Source organism: Emys orbicularis, chromosome 14, assembly GCF_028017835.1.
Source record: "Emys orbicularis isolate rEmyOrb1 chromosome 14, rEmyOrb1.hap1, whole genome shotgun sequence".
Taxonomy (NCBI): Eukaryota; Metazoa; Chordata; order Testudines; family Emydidae; genus Emys; species Emys orbicularis.
Genome location: NC_088696.1, coordinates 39,529,842 through 39,550,340, shown reverse-complemented (window position 1 = coordinate 39,550,340; position 20,499 = coordinate 39,529,842). Strand labels below are relative to the sequence as shown.

General features: G+C 56.9%; 1 protein-coding gene across 1 annotated transcript in view; it reads right to left on the bottom strand.

Annotated features, from left to right (window-relative positions):
• Positions 1 to 20,499, bottom strand: part of FHOD1 (formin homology 2 domain containing 1) — a 60,459-nt gene that overhangs the window by 18,027 nt on the left and 21,933 nt on the right. The window contains exons 3-10 of the mRNA XM_065416354.1: positions 20,251 to 20,315; positions 10,363 to 10,430; positions 8,346 to 8,451; positions 6,404 to 6,498; positions 4,065 to 4,176; positions 1,840 to 1,934; positions 1,504 to 1,647; positions 478 to 707 (exon numbers count right to left, since the gene is read on the bottom strand). Coding sequence (XP_065272426.1) covers positions 478 to 707; positions 1,504 to 1,647; positions 1,840 to 1,934; positions 4,065 to 4,176; positions 6,404 to 6,498; positions 8,346 to 8,451; positions 10,363 to 10,430; positions 20,251 to 20,315 — 915 coding nt within the window. The remainder of the gene's footprint in view (positions 1 to 477; positions 708 to 1,503; positions 1,648 to 1,839; positions 1,935 to 4,064; positions 4,177 to 6,403; positions 6,499 to 8,345; positions 8,452 to 10,362; positions 10,431 to 20,250; positions 20,316 to 20,499) is intronic.

Here is a 20,499-nt window from a genome sequence, read left to right as displayed (position 1 = left end):
TGAAACGGCAGCAACGCAGACTCAGCCTACGCCCCACGAGCCAGTCCCTCTTTGCAGTCATGCGGCCAGCAGGGCCCGGCATGCACCGAGAGGGGCTCTTGCTGTTACGTTTCAATGGATCACACACAGCACCCCATCATTCACCTGCAGGCGGTGCACACGGAGACTCGGGGCCTGGCCGCAGACACTTCATTCAGGGTGCCCAACCAGGCTAAGCGCCCGGACAGGAGCCCTGCAGGTCCAGCGTGGCTAAGCCAGCCCTGAGGAGTGGGAGATGGAGCAGATCACAGCTCGCCACATGCAGATCCCTGGCTGGGCATGCCCAGCCCACGGCCTCAGGTCTGCCCCAGCCTCTGCAGTACCACCCAAACCCTTCGAACAGTCCTGCCCCAAACACCCAGAACCCAGCTCTGTTCCTGCACACCGCACACAGCTACTGGCCAGCCTGCCTATCCCTGCTCAACGCCCAGTACTCACGGAGCTGGGCTGCTCTCCGTCCCCGTCTCGGCAGTGGGTTCCCTCGGGGGGCTGGAGGGCTCAGGCAGCTTGTTGTCCTCCACGGCTGGGCTTGGGGAGCTTGCACCGGCTCCAGCATCTACGTTGCCACCCAGGGAGCGCCGGCCCCGCCGGTTCTCGTCTGTTTTCCGCCGCTCCTTGCGCGCCCCCAGCGGCAGCTCTTCCACTCCGTCTTCGTGTCTGAGCGAGCTCTGCGGAGAGCAGCACACGGGCAGAGGGTGCCAGGATACGCTGGGCTGCCTCCCAGCTGCTGTAGGGCCCTGTTACCCCGTGCTGTCATGGGGCTCCTATGCCCACCGGGCTCAGCTGTTGCCTGCCTGCCCCTGCTCACCTGACCTATTCCGTCCCTACGGCGTTGATGCTCTCCTCTGCCTGAGCCTGCCGACAGCCTAAACCAACGGCTCCAAGAGGCGTGAACGCCCCCAGCACCCATCGGCCTCACTGGGGAGCAACTAACGTCTAGCCACGGGATGCTGAGTGTGACAACAGGGGAGAGTGCAGCTACTGCAGCCTCAGCACAACCCCTCTGCGAGCCAGAGACCTTCTCCATCCCCTCTGCGGGCTGGGGAGGGGAGCTGGGATCATGCCTGGCTGGGCTGAGATACAACATTGCTGCGTGGGGCAGCAACCCCAGGCTCACCGGGAAGCAGTGAGATTTCCACCAGGCCATTCAGGAGCCTAAGCGCTTGGAGCCTTGGACATGCTGGGGGTCGGCAGCGCTAGGCCTCTCCCAACAGCCCAGTGACCTGCCCAGCCCCACGGAGGCTGGAGCATCTGTCAGTACCTGGCAGGTCCTCACTTTCCTGTCCAACCTCCGGGGCACCTCCCTGCAGGCAGGATGCTCCTGTAGGTGTGGCCAGGGCAATCCCAGAACCCCCTGCGTAAGGGGGGGGGGGTGAGTCCTTCCAAACCTCTGGCCTGCACCTGAGGGCAGGGGAGATGGAGGGGCAGGGGGCTGCGGCCCATGGAGAGAGGAAATGCACTCACTTCGTAGATTGCAAACTGCTGCTTCACGTCAGGATCCAGGCCTTTGTTGTGCATGTGGCGCTGCACAATGCACTCCATCCCCTGCTGCTCCAGGCAGTCTGTCACATCATAGAATGAGTCCTGGTCCGGGAGGGCTGCCAGCGTCTGAGTAACACCAAGGGGACGCAGTCAGGCCAGCCCGCGGCACAGGGGCTAGCAGGCCTCTTGCCCACACCTCCCAGCCCAGGCCCCAGAGCAGGACTGCACAGGTGAAGGGCAGGGGTGGGAGGAAGGAGCAACATGGGAGCCACTCCCAGGATGTGCCGAGCTGCGGCCGCTCTGCCTCGCGGTACTGACCTTGTTGATAAGTGTCATCGCAAACACCAGCAGCTCCGTGTCAGCCCCATTGCGCTCCTCTAAGATTGCAACCAGGTTGGACCATGGATACGCACCTAGAAAACAGCACCACAAGCCTGGCAAACAGGGTCCCTGAGCAGGGCAGGCTTCCTCCTCGTGATTGGTGCCCCCCCCATCAGCCAGCAGCCAGGCAGATCGGCCCACTTCCGGACTCCCTCCCCCATCCCTCCCCCCCGAGGAAGCGTCAGGGGGCAGAGCCCCCACCAGCTCGTTACACTGCGTGTCCCGTGCAGAGCTTTGCACCTGAGACCCAGGACTCAGAGCTGCAGCCTGCTTGCGCCCAGGGAGGTGGGAGCTCCGAAAGGGGATCCTGTGTTAACAGATCCACCGAGAGCCTCCGAGTGGGGCTTACTGCCATGTGAGGACAGTAGCCAGGCCCACTGGTCCAGCCAGCACACCGCGCACCAAGTGCTGGGGAGACGACGAATGTGGGAATTCCGGAGCTGTCAGCCCCTGCAGCATGCCGCACCAGGCTGGAACCTGGCTCTCTGCCAGCCAGTTCAGACCGAGGTGTTCTCTGGGATGGCCCTGCCCCCCATCTGCCCCCCTCAGGACATGCACGGCCCTGGTGTGACGGAGGCGCCCGAGCGCCATCTGTTACCAGAGACCCAGCACAGCCTGCACCATGGAGATACCACATGCAGAAGGAGGATCCCTACACGAGCTTTATTCCCCTCCTCCTCTGTCTTCACGGCAGAGTTAACCCGGGCTCTGACCAGGGTGTCGCCCCCTCCCATCCTCCTCTCACTCCAGTGTGCTGCTGCTTTAACCCCAGGCTAGCTGGCCTGGCCTGGCTGTAGCTAGATCTCAAATTCTGCCTTCGCTGGGGCTGGTTAAGCCACGTGACTGCTGACAGTCCTCCACCTTTCCCACAATTCCCCCCGCGTGGCCCAGACAGACACGTTCCCCACAATTCCCTGGGAAGGAACATCTCACTCACTGCAGTACAAAGCAGCCTGGGACGTACCCCAGAAGTCCCAGCGCCACACAGGTGAGTGCGGCACCAGTGCGGACCAGGAAACTGGAGCCTGGCGGTGCAGTGTGGCGGCTCCCGCCCTGCCCTGATCACAGGGTCCACTCACCACTGGGACAGACACTTCAATACCCTGACCTGCCAGCAGAGGTCGCTGTAGCACCACATGCAGGCCAGCACCGCCCAGCTGCTCTCCGAGACAGAGCACCGGGCCCAGAGAGACCGGCACCCCCTCTTCCTCCCAGTACAGTGCGTCTCCTGTAAATCCCACAGAGCACTGGCAGCTTCCTTTCCAGCCTGAGACCCTGCCCCTAGCCTGGGACATCCCTGGCTAGTCCCCCTCTGCAGGATGCGGCTGGGCAGCCCACAGGACCATCCCGCTCTCCTTGGGGCTCACAGTCCTACCCAGAGCCTGGGCCCGGCTCGCCAGGGCGAGGGCCAGCTGCTGCAGCAGCATGGGTGCGCGTTGCTGCGGAGGTGGTGTGCCCCGGGAACAGACACGGCTCTCATGGCACGCAGGCAGGAGGCTGCAGAGTTACGGTGGCAGGTTTCCTGTCTTGCAGCAGCTATCTTCTAAAAGAACAACCCAGCCCCCCGGCACGCCAAGGCTCAGGCTGGATGGGGAGCTCGCAGGCCGGGCAGCGGGGGGCTGCCAGGAGAGAGGACTGCTGCCCCAAGGGCCGGCTCTGGGCAGAGAGCACACCGAGACAGGGCGGCAGAGCGGGCTGAGGCTGGGGAGGGAACGGTGGGAGGGCAGCAAGTTCCCATCTGAAGCACAGAGCTGCTGCTGAGCTTCCAGAACATCACAGCGCCACGCAGCCGCTGGGCCTCCTGGGGGCGCCGTGCTCCTCTACCGGCTCAGCCAGCGTGCAGCCCGATGGGACGTTTATAGCCGAGCCTTCTGAATCGCATGCACCCAAATCCCTGCCCCAGGAGCATGAGGGTTTGGTTACCAGCAACGCCCCGCGCCTCCGGCCTGCCCTCCAGTGCTGGCCCGGGCAGCGTGCAGGGCCTGAGTCTCTCTGACGTGAGTGTGCGCTGTTACTGTGACGGAGGGGGCCTGCAGGGGGCGGGGGGACTCCATGAGGGGACCCAGCCAGGGCACCCCTATTTCAATCCCGAGTGTTTGCACACTGCAGCTCACAGCCTGCCAGGCGGCTTCCCCCAGGCACCGGGGGGTTGCCGCGCTCACCTCTAGCCTGCTCCACCGTGTTGACAGCCTGGATGAGGAGCTGGGCATTGGACTCCGTGTACTCCACAAACACCAGCAGCAGCTTCAGCGCCATTTTCACCACCAGGCGGTACTGGGGAGGCAGAGGGGCGTATTAGAGGGCTGGCGTGCGAGGAGCTCACTGTTCCGCACTCGAGTCACAGAAAGCAGAGCCAACAGCAGCTGCCCGGGTCCTCAGTGCAGAGGGGAGAGGTCAGGTCCCAGCACACAATGCTCTGGGTGCCAGACAGGCCGCTGCTGGTCAGGATCAGGGCCACACTTCAGCCAGCAAGCTGTGCCACACAGAGAACAAACTCCGAGGGCTGGTGCCGGCCGGAGCAGAGGCAGCCCCCAGACCGAGCTAGCACTTCTAGTCCTGGCTGTGTCTCTGTCATCTGTTAGTCTCTAAGGTGCCACAAGGACTCCTCCACTACCACCACTACTACACGGCTACCACCACTCTGAAACCTGCCAGGCAGCTCTGCCAAGTGCCCTGAGGGAGGCCAGCCTTGTTCACAGCCCCCCTTGGCCTGCGGTTGGGCACATTCTGTCCCTGCAGTGTCAAACTCCACTCGCAGCAGGAAATGGGGGCATCTCTACAGCTTCTGGTTCAATGAGAAAGGCCCCTAAAGGGACCCCCTTTACCAGGATCCCTTTGGGTAGGTAGGAAACGACCGAGTGCCAGCGAGCCCTCCTGGGCATGCTGTTCAAACGCACCGAGTGGGGTAATGGAAGTTCTTCGAGACAGTATCCTACATGTGGGTACGCGAGTGCCATGCACCCGAGTCCGGAATGTCTTCAAAGCCATGGCCGTCGACCCCCACGTGTGCAGTAATTCTCCTTGCGCTCCCGACTGAGGGTATAAGAGGCAGGGCAGGTCGATGCTGCTCCGGCCGGATGCGAAGCAGAGGGGACGGAGTGGGCTGGTGGAATACAGATAGGGACCACACTTCTCAAAGAAGCGCCAGTTACAGTGAGTAACCACCACCACTACTTCGAGGGCTGGCCCCTAGGTGTATTGCACAAGCAGGGCTCAGGCCGGAGGAGGGTGTGAGGAAGCTGGCAGCAGAGGTGCTGCCGTCCCTGTGGCGGCCTCTGCTCTTGCTGACTGTTTGAGCACAGTGCGCTGTGAAAGCACAGAGGGAACTCCACATCGCCGCCCTGCAGATGTCCAAGAAGGATGCCGGGGAGGCAGCTGGTGCCCACACGGCGCGAGCTGTGATACACCCACGACGGGGAAGCTTTGCTGTTTTGTAGCATTCTAAGATGCCTCCTGAAACTGACTTAGAAACCCTTGTGAGGATACGGCTTGTCCCCACCACCTTTCTGCCATGGATAAATGGCATGTCCACAGTATCAAGCGCATGCTGGTGGGGACGCGTCCAGGCCGAAAACTGCCACCATTTAGCCAGGTAGCAGAGTCTAGTCGAATCTTTCCTGCTTTGGGTCAGGAGTGGAGACTGCAGGTAGGGGAGGAAGAGATCCTCCGACGTCACAAAGGTCACCACAGGACCCGGAATCAAAGGAGTTCCAGCAGAGATGCCTGAAGGGCCCGGCTTGTCTGACGCAGCCAGACGGTCTTTACATAGACGAGGTGGTACCAACAATGTCTCCTGGGCCTGGGCATAGCCTCCTCCATCAGGAGCTTTTTCATTCGGAGCTCCAGTTCTGGGCAGGAAGGATTTACACACCCTGCACTTGGCAGAGAGACGTGCCTCACCCAGACAGCACCGGCACCAGTGATGCTCGTCGCTGATGGAGAAGGAGCGAGGGCAGTTCTTGAATCCCGGGACTCAGGCCCTGCGGCGGTAAGAAGGAACTGGCCTCTGGTACCATCGGTCGGGAGCACGAGGCGAGTCTATGGACACCGCTTTGAAGAAATGCCGGACTCGGGTGCATGGCGCACGCGTGCCCACGTGTGGAACACACCTAGGGACCAGCGCTCAGAGGAGGACTGCTCTGGAATACATGTGCGCAGCCGCCACAGCGTGAGGTCTGAGCCCTACAGGTATATAGATAATAAGCCCCCAAACATGGCTCGGAGCAGAGCATTGCTTAACCTGCCCTCAGCGAGCATGTGCAGAGCCCAGCTGGACGGGGAGCGAGGCCCAGGCCTGGCACTGGGGGTGAGCGAGGATTCAGAGCACTCAGCAGCCTCACCCCCAGCACGCTCCTCGTGGAAAGTGCAGTGCCAGTGCACGGAAAGCCCTGCCCTTGACAAATCCCAGCTGCAATAAAGCAGCAGGGAGTGGAGGCCGGGAGCAGACAGCAATGGCCCGGTGCAAAGGGGTGCGGCAGGGCGTGCTCTCCGTTTCACTCACCATGCTCCCGCAGAGCGTGTAGAGCCACTGCACGGTCTCGTTGTGCGTGATCACGCCCAACATCCCGTCCACGAACAGCATGATCTGGCTCAGCGCTGGGAGGGAAAGAGCAGTGTGACGCATGGCTAGAAAGGGTTAAACATCCTGCAAAATAAATAACCCTCAAAAGACACATGGGGAGATCATGACTGTGTTTTTGTGTATTTACATATGTATGAACAGGGTCCACAACATAATCGACAGTCCCTATCTGTGCTGTATTCTGATAATTCAGATGTCAAAAGAAGATCCTAGCATTTAAATGAATTGTAAATATGGGATATCTCGTATTCATCTCTCTTTGAAATGTACTGTGAATGGTGGAGGAACAAGCAAATGGCCTTATGTTAATTTGTATAGCTAAGTACCGGTGATGGTCATCCTAATGACCTTTTGTTCCCCGAGGAACTCCCAACTTGTCAAAGAGGACATGAAATTGTATAAAAGACCCTTGGGTCCTGATTCCATCATCTCAGATCTGCTTAGACTTCATCAGGGGAAGTTTGAGTCGCAAGACTAGGGTGACCAGATGACAGGAAGAAAATATCGGGACACAAGGGGGGGGTCACCGGCGGAGCAAAAAAACCCAAAAACCGAGTGCTGCCGGTGTAACGACACAAACAGCTCCCTCTCCCAATTCCCTACTGTGGCCTAGTGCTGCCGGCAGTGGTGGTGGGGGGAAGCCGAGAACAGCCGAGTGCTGCGGGCAGTCAGAGGAGATTATGCACCCTCCCTTAGCTATGCATACCTTCAGCCTCTGGTTTTCAGGAGGGGGGGGGGGAAAAACCAACCGAGAACAGCTGAGTGCTGCCAGCAGTCAGAGGAGACGAAAAAAAAAAAAAAAAAAAAGCCGAGAACAGCCGAGTGCTGCCGGCGGAGGGAAAAAAAAAAGCGGAGTGCAGAGTCCCGACCGAAGATCAATCAGGACGCAGGACAAATACCTAAATATCGGGATGTCTGGACATCCTACGCAAGACTGCGGTCCCAGTTATGCTGGTACGCCCTGAATGTGAGATTTGGACATTGGACTATAACCTATGAACTGAATTCTAAAGGAACTCTTTGCAACTACAAAGCTCACCATCTCTGCTATGAATCTGCACCTCAATGAATTGAACTCAAATCTGTATGTATATTGATCTTTTAAACCAGACTCTCTCTCTCTTGTTTTTTAATAAATGTTAGTTTAGTTAATAAGAATTGGCTGTAGCGTGTATTTGGGTAAGATCTGAAACATTCATTAACCTGGGAGGTGATGTGTCCGATCGTTTGGGATTGGTAGAACCTTTTCTTTTATAGGATGAAATAAGATTTACAGACATTTTCATCATTTTTGATGTGGGTACCTGGATGGAGGCCTGAGGCTGGATCACTTGAAGGGAACTGTGTTGTTTGGATTTCTGAGTAACCAGGGAGGTAATAAAGAAGCTGTTTTATGCCTGCTTGGTGAATTGAAGTATTGGAATCTCCACCAGCGTTTTGGGGTTTGGCTGCTCCATTCTTTGCAGTTCACCCTAATTGAGTGACCACAACTGACCCCCACTAGGACCCCGGTCACAAGCAGTCAGAGCCAAGACTCAGCAGAGCTCAGCACCCGCCGTGCCCCGCGGTGCAGGGGGCCGTCCCGCACAGCCCCTGCTCAGAGCTCACCCGCAGGCAGGGCCCGGCGCAGAGGCGCTGCTCAGAGAGGGGCAGAGCCTACGATGCCTGCCACCTCTCCCAAGCAGTCCTCCCTCTCCAGCTGGGACTCCCACACCCAATGTGTGGGTGTCTGCGCCATTGGGGGCTCTAGACCCAAAATCTCCCCCACACACACACACACAACCAGGGGGCTCCAGATAGGCAGACAAGTGGCTCTGGGCCCTGCCGCAGGGCAGGCCAGAGGGCCAGTCCTGTCACCAACCTCGCAGGATGTAGTTCTGGTAGTTCTGGTCGGCCTCAGCTCCCACTTTGATCAAGCATATCAGCCCCTCCAAGTTCACGAACTCTGGCACCAGGTCTTTATCCTCCTGCAGCACAAACCAGAGATCACACTGATCCACCCGCAGGGGTCCAGACCCCCCAGTCACGGCTTCAGGGGGACAGGAGGCCCAAACAGGCCCTAGTCATACCCCCACTAAGGCAGGGATGGGGCAGACAGGGCAAGACTGATAGAGAAGGGTGTTGGGGGTCAGGAGAGCCCAAGGGCTGCCCATACCCCACAGCTAGGGGAGGTGTGGTCCAACAAGAGGCCAGTGCCGGCGCTGCCTGTGCTGTACCCGAGGGGGGGGGGGGAGCCGGCTGGGGGGGGTGTGTGTGAAGGGACCAGTGCCGGCGGTGCCTGTGCTGTACCCGGGGGGGGGGTGGGGGGGAAGCCGGCTGGGGGGGTGAAGGGACCAGTGCCGGCTGTGCCTGTGCCGTACCCGAGGGGTGGGGGAGCCGGCGGGGGGGTGAAGGGACCGGTGCCGGCGGTGCCTGTGCTGTACCTAGGCCCCTTCATTTTCAGTTTTGATTTTATTTAATTTTTCTCAGGAATTGATCCGTGTTTATTACCACAAGAAGAACAGGGGGAAAATCAGTGCAAAAGAAACCAATTCATTTTTCTGGGTAAATATCGGGGGTTATTTTGGTGGATGGAAAGATGGGGAAAAAGTATTCCGTAAATTAATGCTCTGAATTCCATTCATCAGTGTGGTTTGCTGCAGAACTAGGACAGGACTCAGAACACATGCTGCCGCTTCTGAGTTTAAGAAAACAATCTCTCTACATAAAACTTTTCATCTGAATAAAGAGTTTACTAGTGTAGAATTTAAATATTTATAGGCTAATAGTTCTCATTTAGTAATTCGGCCACACCATTTGCAGCGCATACACTCAACTTCATCCTTTTCTCCTGTTTTTTTTTTTAAATTTATTAATTTTCAAATGCTTCCTTGTGTTCTGAAACATATTCTGACACAGATTTTTGTTTTCTTCCCATTTTAGTGGGTCAAATCTTTAAACCGTTATCTGCTAACAGCTTGAAATATGTCTGTGGTGGGCGTGAGATTCATCAGGACATTCAGATGCGCACGCACTTCAGAGCTTGCCTGTGTGCTTGTTTGTTTATTGTGTGTCTCTTCTAGACTAATACAGAGCCTTACTTTAACAGACGGCTTTGCATAGACCCACAGACTAATGTATTATCGTAATTACATTTCATAAGATATGTGTTTGTATTTTCCTAATAAAGCAAGTTATTTTTTATATATTTGAATGACACAAAAGTAGGGTGAAAAATCAGAAAAAAACGAATAATACTTTTTGTAAAACGTGGGAATTTTTCAATAAAAATCGATTTAAACTGAAAACGAAGGGGCTTAGCGAAACCCTGTGGGTGTGTGGGGGAGAGGGGAGAAGGACCATGCTGGCTGGCCTGTGCTGTACCCCATGGGGAAAGGAGGGAGAGCAGCAGGGGGGAAGATAGCAGTGACAGCGGTGCCTGTGCTGTACCCCACTGGTTACTGCTCGGTGAGAAGCCGTGGCACAGCGGGGTGCTGCAGGGATTGACAGGTGAGGCTCAAGGCGCCAGCCCAAATCTGCAGCCCCCCAGGGGGCAGGGGCTGGGTTAACAAACCCCATACTACCTCTCCTGGCTTTGGGCCAGAGCCCCCGCTCCCCAGGCGCTAAGCCCTGCAGCTCCGTCAGTGCCGAACTGGGGGCAGCAGGAATCGGGCATGGGGGAAAGGCAGGATACACGGGGGAATTTATCACCCAAAGCAGCAGCTGGGGGGCTGGGCTGATGGGATCCCCCAGCATCACTTAACGCCACAGGCCCCCCATGACCAGCTGCCCCCGCGGAGCCCTGCACAGCTCATGGCCCTGGGCACAGGCCCACAGGGCCTGAGGTCACTAGGCTGCGGGGTGGGACGGTGCCCCACAGAGCGGTTGGGGGAACGTACCTGAAAGAGCTGCTTGAGGGAGAAGAGGGAGCGCCTCAGCTCCGGCCCTTGGGAGTTGTACAGCTTCTCTGGAAGGGAAGGAAACACAGCCACTGCATTAGGGGGGTGGGAGACACGGACCCTGGAGCATACCCCAGCAATGGGGAAAGCCACGAACCCTCCCCTCTGCAGCCAGAGCAGAGGGGCAGAGCGCACGCTGGCCAGGCCCTCTCCCTTTGCAGAGGGGACGGAGGGGGGCTGGTGCCGCTGACATGACTTTCACCTCGGGGCAGGGATCGAAGCTGGGGACACCCCCTCCCCTGGAAGGAAGGGGTGTGACACAGACGGGCTGGGGCATTGGGCCTGCCAGGCTGGCTGCCCATACCGACGTGCGGGCCAGTGGCCGCTGTGCTCAGGACTGAACCACCCAGGGGCCGAGGGGCGCCCGTGCTGGAATGAGGCTTCGAGGGCTCCAGCGGGCAGGCTGCCTGGCTCTGCCCAGCAGGATAGCCCTGCTTCCTGGCCTAGCCCCGCGCCTGCCACCTACCACGATGGCCGGCTCGGCCCATTTGCCCCCCCAGTACAGGCGGGCGCCCCTCAGCTGACTCCCAAGGGGTCCCAGGCACCCATCTCCTCCCCTCGGGGTGGTGGCAAGAGAAGCCCGCCTGCTGGGACCCCGGGGTGCTGCAGCAGGGAGGAGGGGAGGAGATGGGGTGAGTTTCCTTGGCCTCCCCGTGCTGAGGACTGCATGCTGTGGTAACCCCTCATCTCGCGGCCCAGCGGGTTTGTGCTGAGCCTGAACGCTAGGCAGTGCCATGCGCTCCAGGAGGGGTTAGCACAGGACTCAAGAACCTTCAAGTGACCGAGCTGGGGCCGGCTTGGAACCAGTTCCCACCAGGAGAAGGCTCCAGATCCCATTCTCCGCCCCACAGCGCAAGGCCTGTGTCCCACTCCCTGAGCCGGTCAGCTCCCCACGCCCCAGGAAGGGAGGTGCTCGGCTCTCTGTAGGCTGCAGCCCTCGGGAGTCAGGGCGGCACCTGCCATGCGAGAACCCCTGCAGAATGACACACACTCAGGCCAAGCACCACCACGAGACCACCCACCCTGCTCCCGGGGGCAGCCAGACACGGACGGGATGCCAGCCCGGGGCCGAGCTAGACCCTGTACGTAGGAAATGACCCAATCGTGAAACCAGGGCTAACAAACACTTCCTGAGCCCGCCAGCTGCAGCGGATGCTTTGAGGAGACTGATGCAGACACCGCGCTCCCGCTGGGGAGCCTGACCGTGCCCCCAGACAGCTTACAGCGTGGCTAGCATGGACAGCGCCCTCCGCCCCCCAGCTGAGAGGGTGTGCAATGAGAAGCTACGCCGTGCTCTCGCCCTGGCAACGGCAGCCAGAAAGCGCCCGACATCCGAACAACCTAAGAATTGAATTGTCCTCATAAGCTCCAGCGCCACCACCTCCCCCCAGCCCAGCGTTCCCTGTACCTACTCCCTGGGCTCCAGACCCACAGACTGCACCCCCATATGCCTGCTGTTTCATTTGACCTTACTATTGATCACTTAGTTTGAGCCTCTTTTTAAAATGTATTTCTATCAAAACCCTAGGCTGTGAGCAGCTTTTCAATTAAACGTTTCCCAAAAAGCAGTAATAACCCTGACAGATAAATAACTGGAAAGGTATGTTTCAAAGTTCTAAAAGCGATGCTTAAGCCGTTTACAACATTTTTTAAACAACTTAATGATTATAATCTTTAGAAACATCTGCGTCTTTAAGGCAAAACTGTGGTGCAATTTGTTTTGACATTCCGTGGGATATACACACGACAGCAGTTTGTCATACATAGAAGTGCAGCAATGTAAAGCAAGTTTTTCTTTTTTAAATAAAGGTTTTAATACTTAAATTTAAGTGAGGGATAGAAAGAGATTTGATGTCTATTATAACAGGAGTTGAAGTATTTTTTTAACATGGTTTAAAGCCAGATTTGTTATATTCTTTTAGTGGTAAAAATTGTGTCTGTATTCCGTATATATAGACAATATGCCAGGGGCGGCCAAACTTACTGACCGCCCGAGCCGCATACGACAAAAAGCTGGGGCCCGCCTGCCGGGACTTGGGACTTCAGCCCTGTGGGAGGCGCCTGCCGGGGCTCGGGGCTTCAGCCACGCAGGGAGGGGGGTCTTGGGGCTTCAGCCCCATGGGAGGTGCCAGCCAGGGCTCAGGGCTTCAGCTCCCTGCAGGCCTAAAGCCGCGGGGCAGAAGCCGGAGGCAACACACGGCGGAGGGGCACGTGGGGTCATGTGCCTCCCCAGATTTTTGCCAAGGTTTGCTGGTCCTACTTGGTCACGTGGTGTCACCAGGCCTCCTCCTTGCACGGCCGGCCGCTGCTGGGGCCATGGGGAGAGACAGTGGCAACAGCTGGAAGCTGCAGGGAGAGCCACTGCTTTTGCTGCTGCCTCTCCCCATGGAGCTAAAGCAGCGGCCCCACCCTGCAGCCTGGGGGTGTGTGTGACTCAAGCTGTTGGGGGCCCCAAACCTTTAAATTGTACCCCCACTCTCAGCAGGCACCAGTCGTCTCTGGCAGAAGCCCCTAGCCCCACCACCCAGCTGCAGGGCAGAAGTCCCGAGCCTCCCCCCAGTCTGGTAGGTGGAGAACGCGGGGGGGAGAACAGGGGGCCCTGCACTTTAACTGTAAAAGAGCCGCATGCGGCTCGCAAGCCACAGTTTGGCCCCCCTGTAATATGTTAATGAACTTTGGGGGGAATGGGGGAATCTGTCTCTCGTGCGGGATCTAAGATTTTTGCAGGTGGGAGCGGGATAAAAATGCAAGAAACAACCCAGGAGCAGGTGGTAGTGGGATTAAAAACAATAGTCCCGCGCAGGGCTCTAAGCCAGAGTGCAAGATCCTTCCCCCAGCAGCAAGCTGCACTTGAGCTATGAATCTCCCCCGTAGGGGTGCACGTCCTCCCCTCCACCTCGGCTCCCAACCCTGGACCTGCAGGGTGCTAAGACAAGAGCTCCCTCCCTCCATTCTCAACCGCTACTTTCAGCTCGGAGTAGGTGTGGGCCCCTGCTCAGTCTCAGCCCGTTTGCTCCGTTTGGGAAGGTCTCGCGAAGCTCCTGGAGCCCCTGGCTGCAGGCAGGCCCTGCTGTGGCTCCTCCCTCGAGCACTAAGAGGAGCCCGTGGCCCCCAGGGCCTGCTGTCAGCCTTGGGGTCTGGGGGAAGCAGACACGTGGCCTGGCAGCCAGGGAGCAGCTACGGCCTGGCAATGGCGGGTTATCTGGAACTTGCCAATTTCCTGTTTTCTTTCTTTTTTTCTTTTTGCATAACAATGCTATAAATATCTCCTCTGGCTTCCTACGCAGAGAAGAAACAGGAACTCCGATGAGAAGCATGGCCTCCTGCTCTCCCCTGGCCCGGAGCCCAAGGTAGCTAGCCCCTGCCGGCTCTCCCCCGCAGTCTGAGAGGGCGGGCTCTTTCCATCCAGGCGGACGGTGACACTCCTAGGACACAATGGCAGAATCCCGGCTGACAGCCCATCAGGGCTTAGTGTCTCAGGCTGTGCCAGGGGCCAGGCGGCCCAGCACAGCAGCACTAGCACTTCACCGGCACAGTCTCTGCTGGGCGCCCACTCCCGTGGACGGAAGGCACTGCAGAAAATCAAGCACGTCTGCTCTCAGCACAGAGGGTCCATGTCATTGTTGCGGGACACAGATGGACAGTGCAGACACCTAAAGCCAGGCAGCACAGGATCCACCACATCACGTCAGACACTGCTCCGTCTGGTCTGCTACCCCACCTCCTAGAGCGCTCAGAGACTCATGCGTCCGAGAAAGGTGAAAACCTCTCCTGCCGCGTCTGACAAGCTGTACAATTCTGTACATGGGGCAGCTTCCTTCCTGACCCTTGGCACAATCAGCTGATGTCCTGCAACATGAGATCTGATTATCCCTCTTAGCTCCCAGAGCGATGGATCAGCGGCACAAGGCTCACTGCCTTATGGAGATCAGAGCACAGGAACAACAGGTGCAGATCTGCATGCTCTATGGAGCGAGTCCCCAGACAGCCCTTTCTATGCTCCAAGAGGAAGGCGCACTCCCCTTCACCCCCCTCTTCTGGAGTCCCTGCAAGAGAGCGCCCCTGGATAACCCTTCCCAAGCAAGAGCCCTCAGATTTTCACACCCAAGAGGCAGCTTTCCTGCCCCTGGCCCCTTCTCCCTCTGAGCCCTGCTGCTGTCATTACACAGCTGAGAGACAAACTAGGGAGGGAGGTGAAATGTCTCCTCCCTGCAGTCAGTCAGTCAGAGTGGGAGGAACCCCAGCTAGCCCTGGACACACTGGAGGTTGGGCCAGGTGATGGCACACAGGTATGTCCAAGGTAACATGCATTGGCAGAAAGCATCTACCTCCCCCCTGCACCACCCCCAGGGCCGTCCTTAGGCATATAAGGCTGTGTAGGGCAGTGGTTCTCAAACTTTCATATTGGTGACCCCTTTCACCTAGCAAACCTCTGAGCGCGACCCCCCTTTATCAATTAAAAACACTTTTTTATATATTTAACACTATTATAAATGCTGGAGGCAAAGCGGGGTTTGGGGGGGAGGCTGACAGCTCGCGACCCCCCATGTAATAACCTCGTGACCCCCTGAGGGGTCCCTACCCCCAGTTTGAGAACCCCTGGTGTAGGGCACCCGAAAATTTGGGGCACTATTGGGTCTTAGAGTAGCAGCCGTGTTAGTCTGTATCCGCAAAAAGAACAGGAGTACTTGTGGCACCTTAGAGACTAACAAATTTATTAGAGCATAAGCTTTTGTGGGCTACAGCCCACTTGTTAGTCTCTAAGGTGCCACAAGTACTCCTGTTCTTTTTATTGGGTCTTAGTGTCCACCCTTCTGCCTTTTCCTATCCCTGTTCTGACCCTTCCTGCAGGCTCCCACCACAGCTGGCTGCTGCAGCCGCCCCAGTCTTCCTCCAGAGGGGATCTAGTACTTAAAAGTGAAAAAGCCTCCAGCCTGCCAGACCTATTAGCACAACACTGAAACTGTTAGCGAGCCATTCACGGGGTAATGGAGCCATTGAACAGGCATTTGCCAACCCCCAGGTATAGACTGTCTGAATTTACTGACGGAAACAGTTGTGCATCACGGTCATGTTTACTCAGGACATGTCAGTCTACAGGACCTTAGTTTAAAATCTGCTTTAAAAATATTTCATTAGTGTGATGGTGAAGATGATAAAATCACATCTCTAAAAAACCCTCGCATAGATATTTAGATGCACAATCTGAGGATTCATCTTTAGCCTTAAATGCTTGGACCTTCAGACAGTTTTTAAAATAAATCCTTCAAAAGACCCCCCCCCCTTCTCTAAAATACACATGCGAGCCCGGGCTGCTGTCGGCACAGGGGCACCAGTTTAACAATACTGCAGAGGGCCCCATAAATCCTAAGGACGGCCCTGACCACACCCTGTGCACAGATGGGCTCAACTTGCAGGGGCCTCCAGGGATAGGGGAGCGGCACTGCCCTGGAGCACAGGAGGAGTCAAACAGCACAGGGGGAGCAATAAAGGGGAACAGAAAACAGCCCACATCTGTTGACACTGAGAAACAGCCTCACCCCCGTGCTCTGTAGAGCCAGGCCTGCTTCCCTCACACACCCAGCAGAGCGGGAGAGGGGTTAGAGATCTGGACGGGGTTTACATACATCTTGAAGCAGCAACTGCTAAACTGCTCGGCCTGTCGGGCTTGACATGAGTGGCGTCAGAGGGGACTGACCGAGAGGTTCTCCCCCATCCCCTACCTATCTCCAGCAGGCCAGGAGCGAATAGAAATGCTGCATGCCCAGCAGTCTGAGGTGGTGAGGGCCATGCCGTGCCTGCTGATCTAATGGAAAACTTGGAAGCAAGGCAGATGCCAGGGGCGAAGGTCTGGAGACACCGAGAAGACAGTCAGGTCACACTGCTGACCAAGCTGGCAAAATAAAAGTTAACCAAATTTCGGCCCCCCCGCCCCACTAATCTAAGAGTTAGCATGTTCCCTCGCCAGGCCTCCTGGGTTAGAGCGGTAGGCAAATCTCATCTCTGCAGGAACGTGAAGGAGGCACTTGGTGTTCAGACACATCCTTCCGCATGTGTCAGGGACAGGAAAAACACATGCGACTTCCTGTGCCAGCAGCGCCAAGCCTGCTGCAGACATCACGCAAATCACCATTGCTAGCAGCAGCCAGAGAAGGCCCATTCAATGGTGTCTCCCCCAGAGCCCGTCTGGTAGGTCTGGGAGAAAGTTTGCGTTTCACGGGTGTCCCCCAAAGAGCAACAAACACACCATGATGTATCCAGGTAAATAAGGTTTCATCAGCCATCTGATTACAGCGGAAGTGCTGCAAAGGCGAGTCAGGAAGAGGGCAAGACTGTGTGACTGAATCACAGTCAGAAAGTAGTTTAGGAGCCCTGCAGCAGCCATGCACGGTCTGCCTGCAGCAGGCTCCAGCCGCCAGCCCCCCGGCAAGTCTATGTGCAAAGATAGCAGCCAGCCTAGCTTTTGCTCTGTAAGCAGCCTGGTTTGCACATTGCACGCCTGACACACCTGGGTCACAAGTCCAGTTTCCAGCTAAAGAAAGGAAGATCCTGATGCCCTGACCCTGAAGGTTCCTCTGCAAACAGTGGCTGGAGGGAGCAAGGGTTCTAGCTAACGCTCCTCTCCCGCTGACCACAGGGATGGCTGCACCAGAGCAGTGCAGCTCATGTGTTTGGTTTGGCCAAGACCAACGCCTTTGCCCAGCGCAGACTGGAATCCTGCACTTGATCGCTGTCAGAGCTGACTTGTGAACGCTGCTGTTTCAACGCACCCATGACATGGTGTCGGGCTGATGTCCTGCAGTATAGTGTATGCAGCTGGGGGGTTTATAGCTGTACTCATAGAATCATAGAAGACTGGGGTTGGAAGAGACCTCAGGAGGTCATCTAGTCCAACCCCCTGCTTAAAACAGGACCAAACCCCAACTAAATCATCCCAGCCAGGGCTTTGTCAAGCCGGGCCTTAAACACCTCTAAGGAAGAAGATTCCACCACCTCCCTAGGTAACCCATTCCAGTGCTTCACCACCCTCCTTGTGAAATAGTGTTTCCTAATATCCAACCTAGACCTCCCCCACTGCAACTTGAGACCATTGCTCCTTGTTCTGTCATCTGCCACCACTGAGAACAGCCGAGATCCATCCTCTTTGGAACCCCCCCTTCGGGTAGTTGAAGGCTGCTATCAAATCCCCCCTCACTCTTCTCTTCTGCAGACTAAATAAGTCCAGTTCCCTCAGCCTCTCCTCCTAAGTCATGTGCTCCAGCCCCCTAATCATTTTCGTTGCCCTCCGCTGGACTCTCTCCAATTTGTCCACATCCTTTCTGTAGTGGGGGGACTAAAACTGGACACAATACTCCAGGTGTGGCCTCACCAGTGCTGAATAGAGGGGAATAATCACTTCCCTCGATCTGCTGGCAATGCCCCTACTAATGCAGCCCAATATGCCGTTGGCCTTCTTGGCAACGAGGGTACACTGCTGACTCATATCCAGCTTCTCGTCCACTGTAATGCCTAGGTCCTTTTCTGCAGAACTGACGCTTAGCCAGACAGTCCCCAGCCTGTAGCGGTGCATGGGATTCTTCCGTCCTAAGTACAGGACTCTGCACTTGTCCTTGTTGAACCTCATCTGATTTCTTCTGGCCCAATCCTCCAATTTGTCTAGGTCACTCTGGACCCTATCCCTACCCTCCAGCATATCTACCTCTCCCCCCAGCTTAGTGGCTGAAGGGGTTCATTGCTTTCAGCAAAGTTGCTGAGGGTGCAATTAATCCCATCATCCAGATCATTGATAAAGACGTTGAACAAAACCGGCCCCAAGACCGACCCCTGGGGCACTCCGCTTGATATCGGCTACCAACTAGACATTGAGTTGTTGATCACTACCCGTTGAGCCCAATGATCTAGCCAGCTTTCTATCCACCTTATAGTCCATTCATTCAATACATATTTTTTTAACTTGCTGGCAAGTTTCTGCTGGTTTGGTGTTTAGTTTAGGGTTAGTTTCTACTGTTGGTTGCCTCTTGATTCCTGCTGTCTGACAGGCAGGTATTAAAAGCACAATCCAGCTGATCTCTACAGCATGCTGAGGTGGCTCAGTCAGAAGCTCTAACGAGGCAAGCAGCAGCCTTCCGAGAAGATTTCAGGAACGCTGATTAGGACTTTTGGTTAACTTGCAGTTCAGGTGACCTTTGCCCCCTCCAGCTGCTGGAATGTCCGAGCACCAGAGACACACAGCAGAGCAGACCCTAACCCGGCCAGAGCCTGGGAAGCCCCAACAGACAGCAGAGCCCTGACCTCAGCGGCTCTGCAGGGAAAGGATTGCACAATTAGCTGACACGGCACTGGAGCCCAGGGCGGGGCTGTCCCTAAGAGACCTGCAGGCACACGGGAAGGGAAAGGGTAGACACTACAGGCACAAAGACAGAGGGGGATGCTCCACCTTCCCAGGCCTGGGCCCGCTGTCCAGGTAAAAACTCCTCCAGGGGAAGTGAAAGCGCCTCCAGGGTATGTGCAACCCCACTCAACCCTTCTGGGATCCACCAATGGATTGGGACCCACCGTTTGGGAAAGGCTGGTCTAGGCTGACAGAGCTCCTCGGTAACCTACTCAGCAGTTATCACCTGGGCTCCTCTTGCACAGAACAGCAGGGGCTCAAGCCTTCTCAGTGCAGGCCTACCTCCCGCCGTTGGCCACATGGAAGAGCGATGCAAGGAAAGGACTGAATGCATTTTAGTAGCTGGACCCGTGCCGAGTGAGCAGGACCCCCCATGTCAGCTCCCCGCGGGCTGCCAGCAGGAGGGCCCCAGGCTGCAGCAAAGGGGCGGCCGCTCTAGATCTCGTTAATACAGCACCCCTGTGCAATACTCGTGATCTCCGCACCAAGCTCAGGAACGGGGAGACACCCAGTGCCGAGGAGCCATGCTGGTTCCCAGCACTGGATGCCTGACCCTCCATCGGGGTTCTTGGCCACGAGAGACAGTCGTTTGTACTTTCCAAGTCTATATTTAGAGCTTGCCTAAGCGACCCGGAATATTTGTAGCATGCGGCATGTTTTCAGTATCACAGGCAAAAATATTGTTGTACTTGGGCTCTTTGTGCTGAAAACAATTAACCCCTTCAGCCCCAAGAGCCACGTGAGGAACAATGACCCGAGTCAGAGTTTAAGGCCAGGTCTTCCAGTCTGATCTCCGACACAGCACAGCCCACCAGCACCCCCACACGGAACCCAACCCCCAAGTATCACAGCCCACAGGAGACCAGGTTATTACACGCCACATGGAGAGAACAGGAAGGACCTAGGTGCCCGAGGCCCCTGCCATGGCAGGGAAAGGATGAAGTGAGATATCCCGGATGATCCTGGCAAGTGACCCGCACCCGACGCCGCAGGGGAAGGTGAAACCTCCCCAGGTCACTGCCAGTCTGACCCAGGGGAAATTCCTTCCCGACCCCCCACGTGGTAGCAACCAGCTAGATGCTGAGCATGTGAGCAGTAACCAGTCAGACAAGCACCCGAGAGAGAATGCTCCGTGCCACCTCAGAGCCTGCCCCCCTCCTTGCCCAGTTGCTCATCTCCAGACGTGGCAGTGACAGGGGCTGGGAAAACCCAGCCATGGCAGACAGAGACATGAAGCCGGAGAGAACATTGGAGCTCAGAGGATCATGGGAAAGGGAGCCGGGAGCCAGCCCCCAGGAGCACTCAGCAATTAACCCACGGGCCAGAGTAGCCAGGCCCCACACAGCCCTGTGTCACAGTGCTCCTGGCTCGAGTGGCCTTGGGCCAGTTAAAGGCAAAGGCCCTGGGCCCAGAGCCCTTGGCTATCAGGGACTCACCGAGGATGGCATGGACTCGGACGGAGAGCTGCGTGCGCAGGATCAGAGTTGGCCGCCGCCCTTTGCTGGAACGAGAGGAATGCAGGTAAGTCACCGCAAATGTCACCAATAGCCTCGCTCGCGGGCAGCCAGGGCCTGCTCACAGCACCGCCATCGGGAACCTACAAGTCAGCAAGGCCCAGACCCACGCCGACCAATGGGCACCAGCCTGCCTCCATACTCAGCACCAGAGCCAGAGCTCTGCTCCCC